This window comes from Protomyctophum bolini (assembly GCF_963924005.1).
Source record: "Protomyctophum bolini genome assembly, chromosome: 2".
Lineage (NCBI taxonomy): Eukaryota > Metazoa > Chordata > Actinopteri > Myctophiformes > Myctophidae > Protomyctophum > Protomyctophum bolini.
Window position 1 is genome coordinate 33575285 of NC_137863.1, and position 15812 is coordinate 33591096.

The window sequence follows — 15812 nt, forward strand, 5'->3', positions numbered from 1 at the left end:
GCTACTAAATGTCTTCTAAATATTGACAGTTTTCTGAAAAATCGATGTTTCTATATCGGTGGTTCTCAAACTATTTCATGTCAAGGACACCCAAAAATGAATGTATGTATGTATTTGACCAAAACAACTGTAAATATGTTGTTTCAGGGAAACCCACGGAGCAAAGATTTGAGTTTTAAAAAAGTGCTGTGAAAGAAAGAATATACTGACTGTAACTGCCGGGACACTTGGTGTTAACTTAACTTTAATTGTTACTTTTTGTTGCTTATGTGGTTAACCTTTAATTTGACATTTCCTGTAATTTGGTTTCCCTCTTACTTTGGAACTTCCTGTCACCGCACAGACACACACATAAGTCTGCTCACTTCACTCACCTGATCATTCACACACAAACGGTGACACAGTGACAGGGGAGAGAGCAGCGTATGTTTGAAAGTAGCAGCGCCAGACGGTATGTTTTATTTTGTTTGCAGCATTCATGTTCATACTAATTGTGCAATGTTAAAAACCTGCTAGATGATGTGTAGCGTTGGTCGACTGTTAAGTGAACCTGTCCATATTGTCCACAGTGTCTGCTTTGCTGGGACAGTGACCGATGTGCCAAATACCTGCATCTAATTATCCCTTAATCGTTTGGTGATGTTTGAAGTCTAAGGTGAATTTCTACTCAGCCTTTAGCCCCTCAGTTAACGGAGCGAGGTACAGACTTTTGTTTTGTTTGGATCTCTTTCATGATTTACTTTGGGTTTAGTTGCATTTAGTTTGGTTTATTTTCATTGTTTGTGGTGCTTTTGCTTCATGATCTGCTTGTTTGTTTATTGAAATTACTTGAGTTATACTGAATCACTGATTATGATCAACTATAAATGAATTATTTTATTGTTGACTTGTACAAAAGTGATTAACTTAAATGCACTGATTTCATTGAAAACTATGAAATGTTTGTTATGATTCTTAAAGTATTTATTCTGTTTTATAGTTTTCACGGTGTTCCTATGATCTTCATCTGTACCCGAAGAAACAACAAACGACACCCGTTGAGACCATCCACTTCTAATTCTTTCACAAACCACAAATCATTTTTTGACCGCGGTCGAGATCATGGATTTCACAATGGCACGCCAGACTTTCCAGTCATTCATTGCCATCCCCAGTTCCTGCTTACTGATGCATGTGGCCCTAGCGATGACATCAGGGAACGACAGTTTTCTACCTCTGGTCTGCTTTGAGGCAGGATTCCAGAGAAGAAGGGAAGATATAACCTCATGGTCAGCTCTGTAGAAGTGGCCGGCAAACTGTGATCTTCTGGATCGGACTGGTGAAGAAACACGGGGAAGGTTGCCGTATAGTAGAGAAGTCGATGGGTGGCTCTTCAAAGAGAGAATTTGCACTCTCATTAGAAGGTGGGTGTAAGTGCCATCTGGCCGTTTCTATAATTTCTTTGAAAGTGTCCATGTCTCGGAGCCATAGAGTAGAATCGGCTTGACTGACGGTCGTCCTAAATATTTTAACATTGAACTAGGGTTTAATATTTTCCCCGGATTTGGCTCATTTTAATTCCCGGAAATTTGCGGACCTTTTCAAACATGTCCAAATGTGCATAAAAATGTCACAGTCACATTCTACTTAAAGCATAATGACATTGTCATTTTTGCCTTATGTAGGTTGTTAATGGTATGGTCAATATAAAACCCCTATAAAAAAAGAATTGCTCAATACCGACAGCCGTTCAGCAAGTGGATTCATATAGACAATATTTTAGGCCAATTAAAAAAAACGATACCAAATATACCAAATCAAGAACTTCACAGTTCCTGATATCAACTTCGTCTCTGTAAAACAGTTTAGACACAAGTCTACTTTTTGTTTTAACAATGCTTGTTTGACAACTTTTACAATAAAGTTTCCTATTGTCGCCGTCAGGCGAAACCTTGTATGTCCAAAACAAAGACTTACTTTTCAGGAAGAAAATAACCCGTGTTCCACTAAGGATACAATGTAGCTATTTAGTAGTAGGGATGCACCGAAAGGACATTCTTGGCCGAAACCGAATACCGAATATAGGAAACAGTTTGGCCGAAAACCGAATATGATTATTATATAATATATCTTTTTGTCCTACCATTGCTACCATGGCCGCACCTTAAAGCTACTTGATGTATCTCAAAAGACATGATTATGGCAAAACTTAACCTAAATAATAATCACTATTATGGGTCCATAATACATTAATTCAGCACTTTTAAAAGCTTTAATTGAATAGATATATTTTCTGCCTATTCGGGCCGAAACCGAATAGGCCGAAAATGCATTTTTAGCCATTTGCGACTGGATATTTTCTGCAGGCGAATATTCGGTGCGTCACTAGTCACAAGCTCTTGGTATTACTTTCCATTGGTTCAATATGTATAAAAACCCACACACACAAAATAGCAGAAATAGCAAAGTAGGGCATTCATTTACTAAAAAATAAAACAAGTTCCACTATGGAGATACGAGGTGTGTTGCCTGACAGCAACAACATGAACAAGTTCCACTATGGAGATACGAGGTGTGTTGCCTGAAGTTGAATCCCTCGTCCAAAGCACCGACATCCCTCTAGTTCAATTTGTCCAGGCAGGAGAATGCAGCTTCTGAGCTGGACTCTCTAATGAACCAAATTGTATGTGGTTTTAAGAAAAAAAGTGGATAAAGGGTGATGTTGTGGAAATCTGGGGCAAAGAGAACACACAACATCAACTACGCCACTGTTTCTCAACATATGGTCCGGGAGCCCCACCAAGTGTTCAAATAGTGTACTGGCATCACTCCGTAATCCCTGGCTAGGTCACGGAAGTAATATTCTTTCTATTGAAAATACCATAGGGTCATCTATAGCCCTAGAATGTCTGTGATACCTGACATATTTCATTTATTCCATATACACAGCCATAGATTGGTCTTATCCCTGTGCGGTTAGCAGACTATCAACGTCGGCATTTAAACTTGTGTACTCACCCAATAAATAATTCCTAAGACTAAGAGTCAGATATGGTCAGATATGGTTTCATATCTATTTTCATTTTTTTGCGTGCAAAACTCTATTGTACCGACGCGCTGTTAGCTTGAAGATGTGTCCATTTCGTGTACACGCGTTAGTTTCCGGTTACCATTTATGGGGTTAAAATGGGCGGTGATGTTGTACTACACACGGCGAAACGCTTGGGAAATGGTGACTGTGGCAAAAATGTGCTACAGCCGCGTTACGCACAAACGAAGCCATTACGCCACCTTTGGGGAATGACATGTGAGATTGAGCGTACTGAAAATACACACTCCTTTAGTCACTTTATTTACACCTGGGTGTAAATTTCCTTAGTGAATCTGGCCCTTTGTCACTATTCTCCAACATAAGGCACTGTAAATTGGCCGATGAAGTGAACGGGAGTGACGCAACTCTCCGTATTTGGCCCTACTTTTAGGTATTCGAAGAAGACTTCTAAATGGCTCATTTGTGAATGACCTATTCCAGGACACACTGCTTAGCCATAACCCATTTAGGCCTGACATCGAAATTAAAAAAATGTCTTCTAAATCCTGACAGTTTTCTAAAATACCTATGTTCCTGTATCAGTGGTTCTCAATATTTCATGTCAAGGACCACAAAAATTATATGTAATTGGCCACCGACCCCCATCTGAAAATATGTTGTTCCAGGGACCCTCCAGAAGCAAAGATTTGAGTTAAAAAAAGCTTGTAGGAGCTTGTAGATCTGCTATTTTTCAATAGCTAAAGTATAACATAATGCTTAAAACACCAAAAGGGTTTCCCGCCCAAAATGGGTTGAACATTTGGTGCAGCCATGTTTTGCTGCAAACTTAAGCACATCTCTTCCTCAAGAGTCTGGGGTTGGAAGGAATCAGAACAAAAATGATCTAATATGGAAGGCATATTGAGGACTTCATCTTCTTCTACGATGGTGACCTACAAGACGTTAAGCACTTTGACAGCTTCCTCAACTCCACTAGTGACAGTGTGGCACTTCACAGTACAGCCAGAGGGAAGTAAACTTTCTGGACCTCAAAATAACCAAAACATCCTCGGGGGGAGCTGCATACTAAAAATACCTTAATACCATTCTGCATGCTGACAGCTTCCATCCCCCTCACCTTAGCCAATAGCATCCGGCGTGTGACAATTTAAGTGCATTTTTAATGAAGATCTTTGATCTAAAAGCTGCAGAAATTAGGCTACGGTTTTGCAGAGCGTGGGTGTAAATATAGAGATTTGGAAACATCCAAGGAATAGTAGGGGGTGGGCAATTAGCACAATAGCAAAACCGATATTTAGAACCAATAGCGATAACCAATAAGGAAGAGCATTTTATGCAACATTGCCTGCTCAAATTCAATATTATAAATGGAATATAAAGTGATCCATTTTGTTTTGTTTCCTGAACCTCCTACCTTAGCCTCTAGAGGGGCTCCCACTCCCTACAAGACACGCTGGTACACGGCTGAGGCTCAGGAGGTAGAGCAGGTCCACCAATGTCTGTGTTTAATGGCCGCTTCAATGCATTTCCAATGGAAGCCCATATGGTTTGAAAATAGACGATCTACAAGACCGCAGTGCGACGCGTTGTGAGCTTGTAGATAGTCTATTTTCAGCATGTGTAAAATCAGTCATTACGACGGCATCAATCTTTTAGTCGACTAAAACTAGTCTATGACTAAAACAAAAATCAAAATTTGCTGCCAAAAACACTGCTACCCCAGTAGAAACTCGTTAAATGGGGACAGTGTCACAGAAGCTAAAGAAAATAGCAATACAAAATCCTCAAAGAGAGAGAGAGAGAGAGAGAGAGAGAGAGAGAGAGAGGGGCAGAGAGAGAGGGGAGGGGAGGGGGTATAAATAAAATATGTCCCCTCTCCTCAGTGGTGTGATAAATGATTGCACAGCTAAGACCTGCTGCCAGCCCTGCAGACAGACCGACAGACAATGTGGAGAGCGTGCGTGTGCGTGTGCGTGCATGCGTGCGTGCTGGGGCGGTGGTGGTGGGGGCGTGCGTGCGTGCGTGCGTGTTGATACCAGACACATTCATTGGTATTCCAAGGCAGTCTCTCATGCAGGCAAGGCAAACAGCCAGTGCAGTCTTGGATGGCGCACAACACTTGTGCTTCAACAGTGACCCCTCGAGGCCACAGCAGGCTACTACAGCAAGAACCTAGTCAGGAATCTAGGTCATTGCATTATGAAGAAGCCCACCAGTGTGTGTGTGTGTGTGTGTGAACAAGGATATGATTATTTTTTTTAGTGACCCTATTCGAGATTCGTTCATAATTCCCACAATATCTGAGCCGTACAACACAGTGTGTGTGCGCTCATGCACACACACACACACACACACACACACACACAGTCCGACTACATAGTTCAAGCTGCTTCATTCACTTTGTGTCATACTGGTTGCGGCCTTGCGCAGTATCAAGGTATTGTGTATACTCGGCTGTTCAGGAATGCCAAAAAGGTATGATTTACCATAAATAAATAGACGCTCCTAGACACGCTTCAAATGCCACCACCACCACCACCACAATCATCTCCGTTCAGCCCACAGATGTGTCAGTGACACGTGTCCAACTAGGCCATTGCATATGAGACACAGCAATGTATGATATGATATCAGGTTTATTTGTCATATATAGAGATTTTCGTACAGCGAGTGGTGTAGGAGGCTGGGTAGTGCTGTGCCGATGATTTTAGCTGCTGTTTTAACGGTCCTCTGCAACCTGTTGCAGTCCTGAGCGGTCGTGTTACTGTACCACACTGTGATACAGCCAGTTAAGACACTTTCAATTATACAGCGATAAAAGTTAACTAGTCCCTTTGTACTTAGGCCAAAAGGGGCCTCTCAGAAAGTACAGTCGCTAGTGCACCTTCTTGAGGATGTACTCGGTGATGAGTGAATGTGTGTCATGTCATGTCATGATATATGAAATTTGTCTTGTGACCCAGCGGCCTAGTATGCAACACATATACACACATTTGACATAACAAAAAAGAAAATACAATTACATACATAGATTTTTCCAATGATGCTGAGGATGAGGATTTGGTTTCTCACCTTTGACCTTCACATACTGCAACTCTGCGTTGACACAGAGGGCCAGGTTGCTAGGCAACGTCCAGGGTGTAGTTGTCCAGGCAATCAGAGACACACCTGGGTCCTCCTCCAATGGGAAGCTGACAATCACCGATGGGTCCTGAACATCCTGCAGACAAAACCCCAAGAGGAGAGGTTAATTATTAGTGTGGTTACCCAAAGGGAATCATGAAAAGTGTTCATGAATTGAGGGTTTTTGTGAAAGACTTCTGCAAACTTTGAAAGCCAATGTTAGCCAATTAGGATGGAATATGAAATATCAGACAGATCCGTCTTGAACATTCATTCTGCCCCTCTTTTCAAACAACTCAATATTTGACCAATCTTTAATTTAAATACATACCAAACCTGCAACTTTATTTTCAAAGTATTGTTCCAGCCAGTTGAATTTCCTTTGCCATGTAAAGACTTTTTCCAGTTCAACAGGGATGTGCACCACTTCAATACGAGACAGGCAAATCATTTACATCTCCCAAAGCTCAGTACTGGTCTGTGTCAAGCCCACCACACACCGTCTGCGACCGTGTGCGGCGCGGCGCGTTGCTGCGCGGCGCCGCCTGGAAAATAGAACTGTGTTCTATCGGCGCGCCGGGCGGCGCGGCGCGGCTCCGCGCGGCGGACGGAGCCGGTGTGCGTTAGGTTCATTGAAAATAATGGAGGCGGCTGTGCGCGCCGCGCGGCGCCGCGCGGGGGACGCAGCCGGTGTGTGTCGGGCTTCAGTTCTCCATCAGACACAGGGGGGCCCAGCTATGGAACACCTATACAGCAATCTCATCAAATTCTACTTCATTAAATAATTTCAAATATATGTTTAGGACCCACCGAATTGACCAGATCACTTAATTATATTTCTTTGTATCATCTCTTCTTTTCTCTAATCATGTACTGTAGATAACCTATATTCTAATCATGTTGTTGTTTTTGTGTTGTTTTGTTCTTGTTGTATACTCTAATCATGTTTTCTGGATATTCTATATTTCTTGTAGAATGTTTCATTGTGTTTTACATACCGTAGGTAGAGGCCTCGTATAAGCCCCTTGGGCTTTTTTGCCTTAGCCCAGCACTTTACCTTTCTTATATTTATGTTCACTGTATTGTTTTTATAAAAAATAAATACATATGATTGTAAAGCTATTGTGAAACGATTTGCGGGATTTTTGGTAGTAATATCAAAATAATTATTTCTATTTTCAATAGATTTTGTACACACAAGTACATTTTCAATTGCTACTTTTTCCACCACTGCTTGTATGATCTTTCCTGAAGTAGTCGGGGGTTCCGTTGTGTGCCTACCTTGTAGTTCTGGTTGGATTCAAAGTTGGACAGAGGGGTGTTGCAGGCAGTGGAGTATGGCATGACCTTCACGCCCCTGTACACCAGACCCTTGTCGTAGAGCTGCTTAAATACCCACCTGGAGTAATCAGAACATGCACAAAAATAAGACATTTTAAGTGGCAATGAGTGCAGATTGTATGCCGTTACATGGTGGGGGGTCTCAAATCAGTGTTGATTCCGTCGACTAATACTATGACAAACAATGTTTGTCGTCTAAAGTCGACTAAAACTAGACTAACACTAAAAACATTCCAGGTGACTAAAACAATAAGAATTCATCATCTCAACCACAGACACAGTTGGTGTAGTGCAATAAGAATTCATCATCTCAACCAGACACAGTTGGTGTGGTGCAATAATAATTCATCATCTCAACCACAGACACAGTTGGTGTAGTGCAATAAGAATTCATCATCTCAACCAGACAGTTGGTGTAGTGCAATAAGAATTAATCATCTCAACCAGACAGTTGGTGTAGTGCAATAAGAATTAATCATCTCAACCACAGACACAGTTGGTGTGGTGCAATAAGAATTCATCATCTCAACCAGACAGTTGGTGTAGTGCAATAAGAATTAATCATCTCAACCACAGACACAGTTGGTGTGGTGCAATAAGAATTAATCATCTCAACCACAGACACAGTTGGTGTGGTGCAATAAGAATTCATCATCTCAACCACAGACACAGTTGGTGTGGTGCAATAAGAATTCATCATCTCAACCACAGACACAGTTGGTGTGGTGCAATAAGAATTAATCATCTCAACCACAGACACAGTTAAGAGTGCAATAAGAATGAATCATCTCAACCACAGACACAGTTGGTGTGGTGCAATAAGAATTAATCATCTCAACCACAGACACAGTTGGTGTGGTGCAATAAGAATTAATCATCTCAACCACAGACACAGTTGGTGTGGTGCAATAAGAATTCATCATCTCAACCAGACACAGTTGGTGTGGTGCAATAAGAATTAATCATCTCAACCACAGACACAGTTGGTGTGGTGCAATAAGAATTAATCATCTCAACCACAGACACAGTTGGTGTGGTGCAATAAGAATTCAGCATCTCAACCACTTACACAGTTGGTGTGGTGCAATAAGAATTCATCATCTCAACCACAGACACAGTTGGTGTGGTGCAATAAGAATTAATCATCTCAACCACAGACACAGTTGGTGTGGTGCAATAAGAATGAATCATCTCAACCACAGACACAGTTGGTGTGGTGCAATAAGAATTCAGCATCTCAACCACAGACACAGTTGCCCGACAACTAAATTGAGTAAAATAGTGCAGAAGAAGGAAAGATATGGAAATCAGCTGGGACAGACACAGTGAGCGCAGGACATCAAGGCCACCGTCTGTGGCAGGAGGAGTGCATTTCATTTTTCAACACAGCCAAGCTGAAGGGCAAGCTGTGGCCCCCATGAAATACCTGCCCTGATCTCACGCCAACAAATATAATAAAATAGCACAGGAGACATGATTTAATTCTCAAGGTGACTGAGAAGAACACAGATTCACTTGTTTTTAAGCCCGTGGTGGTAATAGCTTAGGTTTGGCATTATATTGGTGATTTACCTCAAAGTAAACATTGAAGTAAAACATAGCTATACGTTTTGAATTTTGATTGATGATGTGCATTAATGAAGTAATCTACAAATCAAACTCTTTACTGTAGTATGCAAATATTACCCTAATTTTGATGTTCAAAACGGTCCCAGGTTGGACCTTAATTATTTGCCAGAAGACAAGATAGTGCTACGCAAAATCGTGAGATAAACACACTTCATGGAAATTTCATTTCTACGCTATGAAATATATTGCAAGGATTCATACCAGACGGTCTCCATGAACCAGGGGTAGAGTGTCTTGTAGTCATTGTCAAAATCAATCCATCTGCCCATTCTTGTCACTGAGATCTGGGAACGTCACACAACAATGTAAAATACACAGGAGAAAAACTGAACAGTGTGCCAAAAGTCAGGAGAAAAAATGTTCCAATATCCGTTTCGTTCAGTTTGTTTTGAACGATTCATGTATATTCATAATACATTTTGAATTAAACTGCTGATAAAGACAAATACATTTTTATTTAGGATCTGGACGGGAACCCCTTTTGGTGTTTTAAGCATTGTGTTTAGTTTATGCTTTAGCTATTGAAAAATAGCAGACCTACAAGCTCATAGTGCGGCACTCGGTGCTGCGATACCAGCTTGCAGATCTGCTATCAGGGCTAAATGGGTCCCAGTAGTATTTCATTAGGAATCAACGTTTCGACCCTCGGGTCTTCATCAGAAATGATGAGCTTAAGAACGGTGTGCGGACATCCTACCTTTCTGTATGTACAGTATATGTTTCGTTCAGCACATCAACTTTTTTTGAGATGTGCATGCTTCCATTTTGGATCTTTCCATAGACTCCCAATGTAAATACTTTCCTTAATGTGTTACATAACTGTGCGAGACCAAGCCAAGTCTCCTTCTCTATGCTCACCTCCCACTCATTGGAGTATCTCATGACAATGTCCCTGCACGCCTTGTTGTAATTCGCAATGCCCATCTTTTCCACGTCAGCAGGCCCTTTGATGTTCAATGTTTTGTCAATCTCATATTCCTGTAAAAAACACAGAAAGAAGAAACAAACAGAAAAACCTAATTAGAAGAATCTTTCAAATGTTTGAGCCGTTTGTCATTATCTAAATGAAGTATAGCTTCCCTATTCTGCACGTCATAATAAATGAACATTCTGCAAAGACATTTGGGGTAGAGAGAGAAAAATGGAGGGCAGGATTCTTACATTAGTCTGTAGTTGCTGATCTGGAGCCAACTACTGTGGCTTTAAAACAGACAAAGTGCTCGACTTAAAATTGTAGCAAAAAATAAGAGTAACTAAAATGAATTGGACAGTGCAGTGCAGCACGACAAATTTAGAAATGAGATCGCATAGCTGTCTGAATCTAGATTGCGATTATTCATGCAGCACAGCTTATACTAGGTATTAAGTCGTTAACATGATACATACACACAATCAAAATCCAAACAACAAAATGGATTTCATACAAATGTTGCATTAGAATGGCCCTAACACGAACCATATGCATTTTGCCACTGTCAGACACAATATGATGTAAGGTTACAGTATGTATACACTCAGAGCACCTTCATCAGAAGTATTTTACCTGAATTTGTTTGTTACGTATACACGAAACCTCACATCTGCTCTCAGGCACTCGTAATGTGGCAAAATCCATTCATCTCTACTCTAAGGTACCAACTTTGAAACTGGATGAATAAATGAATGGCTTTATTTCAGTCTTAAGCCATGTACAGAGTTTAGTCACCACTAAGCATATAAACATTTATTTATTTTAATTTTATAAAATATATATAAATATAATATAATATATATATATTATATTTAAATTTTATTTATTTTGCTGCATACATTAGCATGTGGTGACTAAACTCTGTACATGGCTTATATCTATATATAATATAAATATAATAAATGTATGTTTATGCAGCAAAATAAACAGCACAAGGACAGCTAGATCGAAGCTGAAGTCGTACGTATAATTCCTACCCTTTTACCTTGAATAATACGTAAAACAGAAACAATGACAAAACATTGAGACAAACACATTTTAGGAGTGAAAGCAGCATTCCAGTTTGTCCTCATCGTTGTTGTATTGTTAGTACGTCAGCAAAGGTGAGCAATTGATCAGTAGAAAAGGCTTATATAGCCAATATCTTCTTGCCACACTTTATTAGCCTATTATTTGGTCCTGGGTCGTTAAACTTTGTACATTATTAATTCCCATTTACACATGAGAGCAAATCACGTTTAGCTGATGCCTTCGCTTGCCAAATAAATCAGATGTACAAGCTGACAAGGCGTTGCGATGTGAGGCGTTGCAGCTAACAGAACGTTTCTTTTTGATGAGCGACGCCATGAAGTTGTACATTCACTGCAGTGAAGTTGCTTTCATATTGGATATTCCATTGCCTTTTATTGTGTTAAGAACGGGGAATGGGACGATGCCAATGATGCACATTTGATTCATGAACAGCTGGAATTCCTCATCCGATACACCCAACACATGGAAATTAAGGCCATCACGAATCAGACATTGGTCTACTACATACTGCAAACCTACACTAAAATGTAGTAGGAATCTAAGAAGACCTTTGTGAATGATGCAAATGGATTAAACCTCATTAAGAATTCAAACTGAGAAATGATTCAAGTGTAAAAAAAACACAAGTAATGCTGTGTTCTTACCACAGGCAAACCGTGGCAGTCCCAGCCAAAGCGTCGGTCCACATGAAAGCCATTCTGGTGGGCAAAGCGGGTGACAATGTCCTTTATGGTGCCGGCCAGGATGTGCCCATAGTGGGGAAGACCAGTGGCAAAGGGAGGACCGTCGTAGAACGTGTATCTAGGACGAGACAAAGGGTAAGAAAGATTTTCTCACTGACAAATACCTCCCCAAACGACATGAACATGATACAAGTTGAGGTTCCCGTTATAAAACATACAGTATGCAAGCTGAAAAGTGCACATAAAATGTGCACTTTTTTTACCTACCTATCGACGTATTATTAACACTTAGACTGCCGCCATTTATTGATAAATTAGGTCCTAATTCACGCCAGCATTTTTTTAATTTGAGCTCTTATTTTGAAAAGCCACATTTTGCCTCAACCGGAAGTGAGCTCATCTCTGCCAGCTTTACGTTGCCATGACAACCTTTGTTTACATGATCACATCATGCCGGGTACACTATAGACCTCCACAACGTCGGCTCGTGCCGTCAAAGAAACGCTGTTTTGACCAAAAATGCCATCTGGGACAAGGAATAGGAGATACAGGCGATTGAAAGAAACGGATAGAATGGATTCTTATGGCGACGACGAACTAAGATGAACGATCCAATGCTGTGCTAACAACACAGCTAGCTAACCGGCTAACGTAAGTAGCATTATGGCTCGATCGATCAAATGCACTATAAAACAACAATTGCCGAAGGGCTACGGCAATGGCGGCAAGCGTTTTATTAATGAATTGACATTAATCTAAGGCAATGGCGCGGAGGGTGTTAAGGACCTTGCAAACGTAAAGCGAGGAACGCAACAACGCAAGCGTAAAAAAAAAGCTAAACAGTATCCAGGTCTGGTGAGTCGGGGGCGTCTGCACGAAACGAGCATGCGCGCAACAAATTCACGGGACCACGCTCACGTGAATACGCATGCGTTGTCGCACCGCGACTGCTCCCCAGTGCTTTGCGCTAAAAACGCAAGTCTCATTGAAAAGGAACTATAGGCGCGTTATATCGCATCACGTTTGAAAGGCCCTTAACATATCCGTCACATCTTAATTGACAATTTTGGAACAGGTTTGAGAGCAACTGCTCTACTACAATACGTGGCTACATTATACATTTGGAAGCTGGCTAGTTAGGGACATACTGTAGTTGACCAGGTAACAACAGGTTAGCCAGTAGCTCCGTTACTGGCTATGATAGTCTGAATGTCACAAAACCGTGATTATATTCAACCATTCACCTCAGGGGGGCTCACTTTTCACCATACTACTATTACTACAGATTACATCTCTGAGGAAAACAAATAAATAACACAGAAAAAGGTAGGAAAACTACTTTTGAATTCCTAATGCAATCGCCAAAACGTGTTATGGAATTTCCCACATGAACTCCAAAACAATGATTCAAATATTCCTATCTCAGAGATTAAAATAGGGTGCATTTTGCATCGCAAAACGAAGTTTATAGTTAAGGGACGCAATAAAACGACCTCTGCATCCACGGAATGCACTACTGTACTGTTTTTTATTCTAGTTTATTTTGCTAGCTTTAGTTATAATAATAATTTCTTCTTCTGTTTTCTACATGAATGTAACCACATTATAACCAGATAAAATGAAATGGGAGTTAAATGCTGCAATTTGTAAAAATGGCAAAATATGACTCTCACACTGAGAGGGACTGAATCCGTTTCATTGGAAGGAACCGTTTCCGAATACGGTTGCCTGGTCCCCGATGGCCATGATTCACATTGCCCGAGATTCAACAGCGCACCCGCGTAAACTTGCATAACACACTTTAATCCTCCAGATGGTGCTGTGCTTGATGGCTGGCACGCACGGACACTGACCATCAACTCTGCAACATTGTCTCCAATAAATCCAGACACACTGCATTGCATTGCCTCTTTGCCGTTATACTACTTCACTGTCAGCCTGCCTGCTATTCACTGTGTCAGTCAGTTCTTACCACCCGGGAAAAGTACATCATCATTCACACTACCACAACATCTGCCAAGTGGTCCCGAGTGCGCACCCGGGACCATAGTGTGAATCACCCCTAAAAGACCATCCCTGCACTCATTACATTGAAAGCCTATTTACTGCTATCTGTGGTTTTAGGGCAACAGAGATTTTACATGTGACCTTACTTGGGCCTGTTCTTGGATTGCTTCAGGCATTCCTGGAAGCAGTCCTTGTCCTTCCAGAACTGGAGGATCCTCTCCTCTTCAGAGGGAAAGTTGATGTTTTCAGCCACTGGCTCCACCATGGTTTCTGTTCAGGACACATTAAAACATAGCCCACATTATATGGTTAAGCAGCTTCTCCTGTGCCGCGGAAGCCGTTAAGTATTTTTAATGTTTAATGTCTTTGTTTGACCGATTTGGTCGCTTTGATTCTTCTCTTCCTTCCTTATTTATTGACACCTCATTGTACCGCCTATCTGGCTAGCTAGTGGCTATAGCTATGACAGAGCAGATCAGAGGCAGGAACGTAGCCACGCACAAGCCAACCCCGCAGCGGGAGGCGGTACAATAAACAAGGAAGGAAGAGAAGAATCAAAGCGACCAAATCGGTCAAACAAGGATTAAAAATACTTAAAGGCTTCCGCGGCACAGGAGAATTCGCAGCGGTGTACGTTGTAAACTATAGTTCACACATTCAGAAGCCCTCAAACGAACAGAAGCCCTCAAACGGCGCAGAAACGACGTAACCGACGGTATTTATGTCTGCGTTCTATCATTTCCATACGAAAACACATCACCGCACCGGGACCCCATGGTCAGCCCCGTTCGGCACGATAGATTGGGCTGACCCAGGGGGTTCCGAGAGGGGCTACGGAGCTATGTGTGGCTGTGTGGCTGGGTTGGTCTGAGCACGAAAACAGCATGGTTGTTTTTCACCACCTGTGCGCTGCAACCTAACACACACAAACACACACATATTAACGGTATATATGATTTTGGTTGTGCCAGTACAGTACAGTACAGGGACCCCCACATGGTCACTCTGTCAAAAACTATCTTTTACTGTATGAATTATTTGAGGTACCACTCACTCGTACAATTTCGTAAAAGCAACTCCCCTGCGACCTTTATACTATAGGCCTGTCAAACTCACGTTCAGTTTTGCCATAAAAAAAAACATGCACAAAAAACATGCACAACTTTACAGTATTTGAAACTATATAAATACATGAACAAAATCCACAAAAAGTAGTAGGCTATTATTAAAGTAAAGTTGTCCAATTCAGACACTGTAAACAAGACAGTGGAAACAAGCCCTTATGACTTTTTGTGTTATCCTGTTTAACAATCATTGTAAACTGTATATCTGCACAAAATGCAAAATGTTAATATTAAAGTATCAAATCAATGCAGGCATGCAGTTACTCATGATGAATGACGCCTCCTTGTTGTTAGCTCCCAGGCTATGCTAACAGGTTTTAACTGTCAAGCTATAATCTTCCATAACTTTGTGACAACGTTCTCTGGTGAGTTTCTAAACAGCGGGTCTCGTATGGAGAACACAGCAATGCACACATTACAGAATATAACCACTGTGACATTGGAATATGGATATATTTACAGTTACAGTAGCATATGATGATACTCACATGTGTTAAACAAGTCGCCGGGGCTGCAACAGAGGAGGAGGAGGAGATGGGAAATGATGCAAGCGACGGTCAACATGGGTGGAAGTGACGTAAGATTGTAGTCCAGTAAAGGAATTAAAAAAAGTAAAAACACTTTCACTGAGTTTGGAATAAATTGCTTTATTTAGTTTCTCAATTGATTCTGACAGGACATTAGGTCTACTAGCCAGGATAAAATAAATCTGCTCACTGCAAATACCCTACATTTGCATTAATCCAAGATGCCACCATGGACAACCTATATTAAAAGGCAATAGGCCTATTTTAAAAAAATCATTATGCTTTAAGTAGAATGTGACGTGTCAAACTAGGGGGTTTTCATGATTCTGAATCCATTCCAAGCAT

General features: G+C 41.1%; 1 protein-coding gene across 3 annotated transcripts in view; it reads right to left on the reverse strand.

The window, feature by feature from the left end:
• iars1 (isoleucyl-tRNA synthetase 1) overlaps positions 1-15483 on the reverse strand; it is an 82170-nt gene extending 66687 nt beyond the window's left edge. For all 3 annotated transcript variants that reach the window (XM_080779970.1, XM_080779971.1, XM_080779969.1), the window contains exons 1-7: positions 15429-15483; positions 13963-14086; positions 11771-11927; positions 9983-10102; positions 9326-9408; positions 7436-7553; positions 6104-6251 (exon numbers count right to left, since the gene is read on the reverse strand). In XM_080779970.1, coding sequence (XP_080636096.1) covers positions 6104-6251; positions 7436-7553; positions 9326-9408; positions 9983-10102; positions 11771-11927; positions 13963-14081 — 745 coding nt within the window. In that variant the 5' untranslated portion in view covers positions 14082-14086; positions 15429-15483. The remainder of the gene's footprint in view (positions 1-6103; positions 6252-7435; positions 7554-9325; positions 9409-9982; positions 10103-11770; positions 11928-13962; positions 14087-15428) is intronic.
• Between the last annotated feature and the right edge of the window lie 329 nt (positions 15484-15812).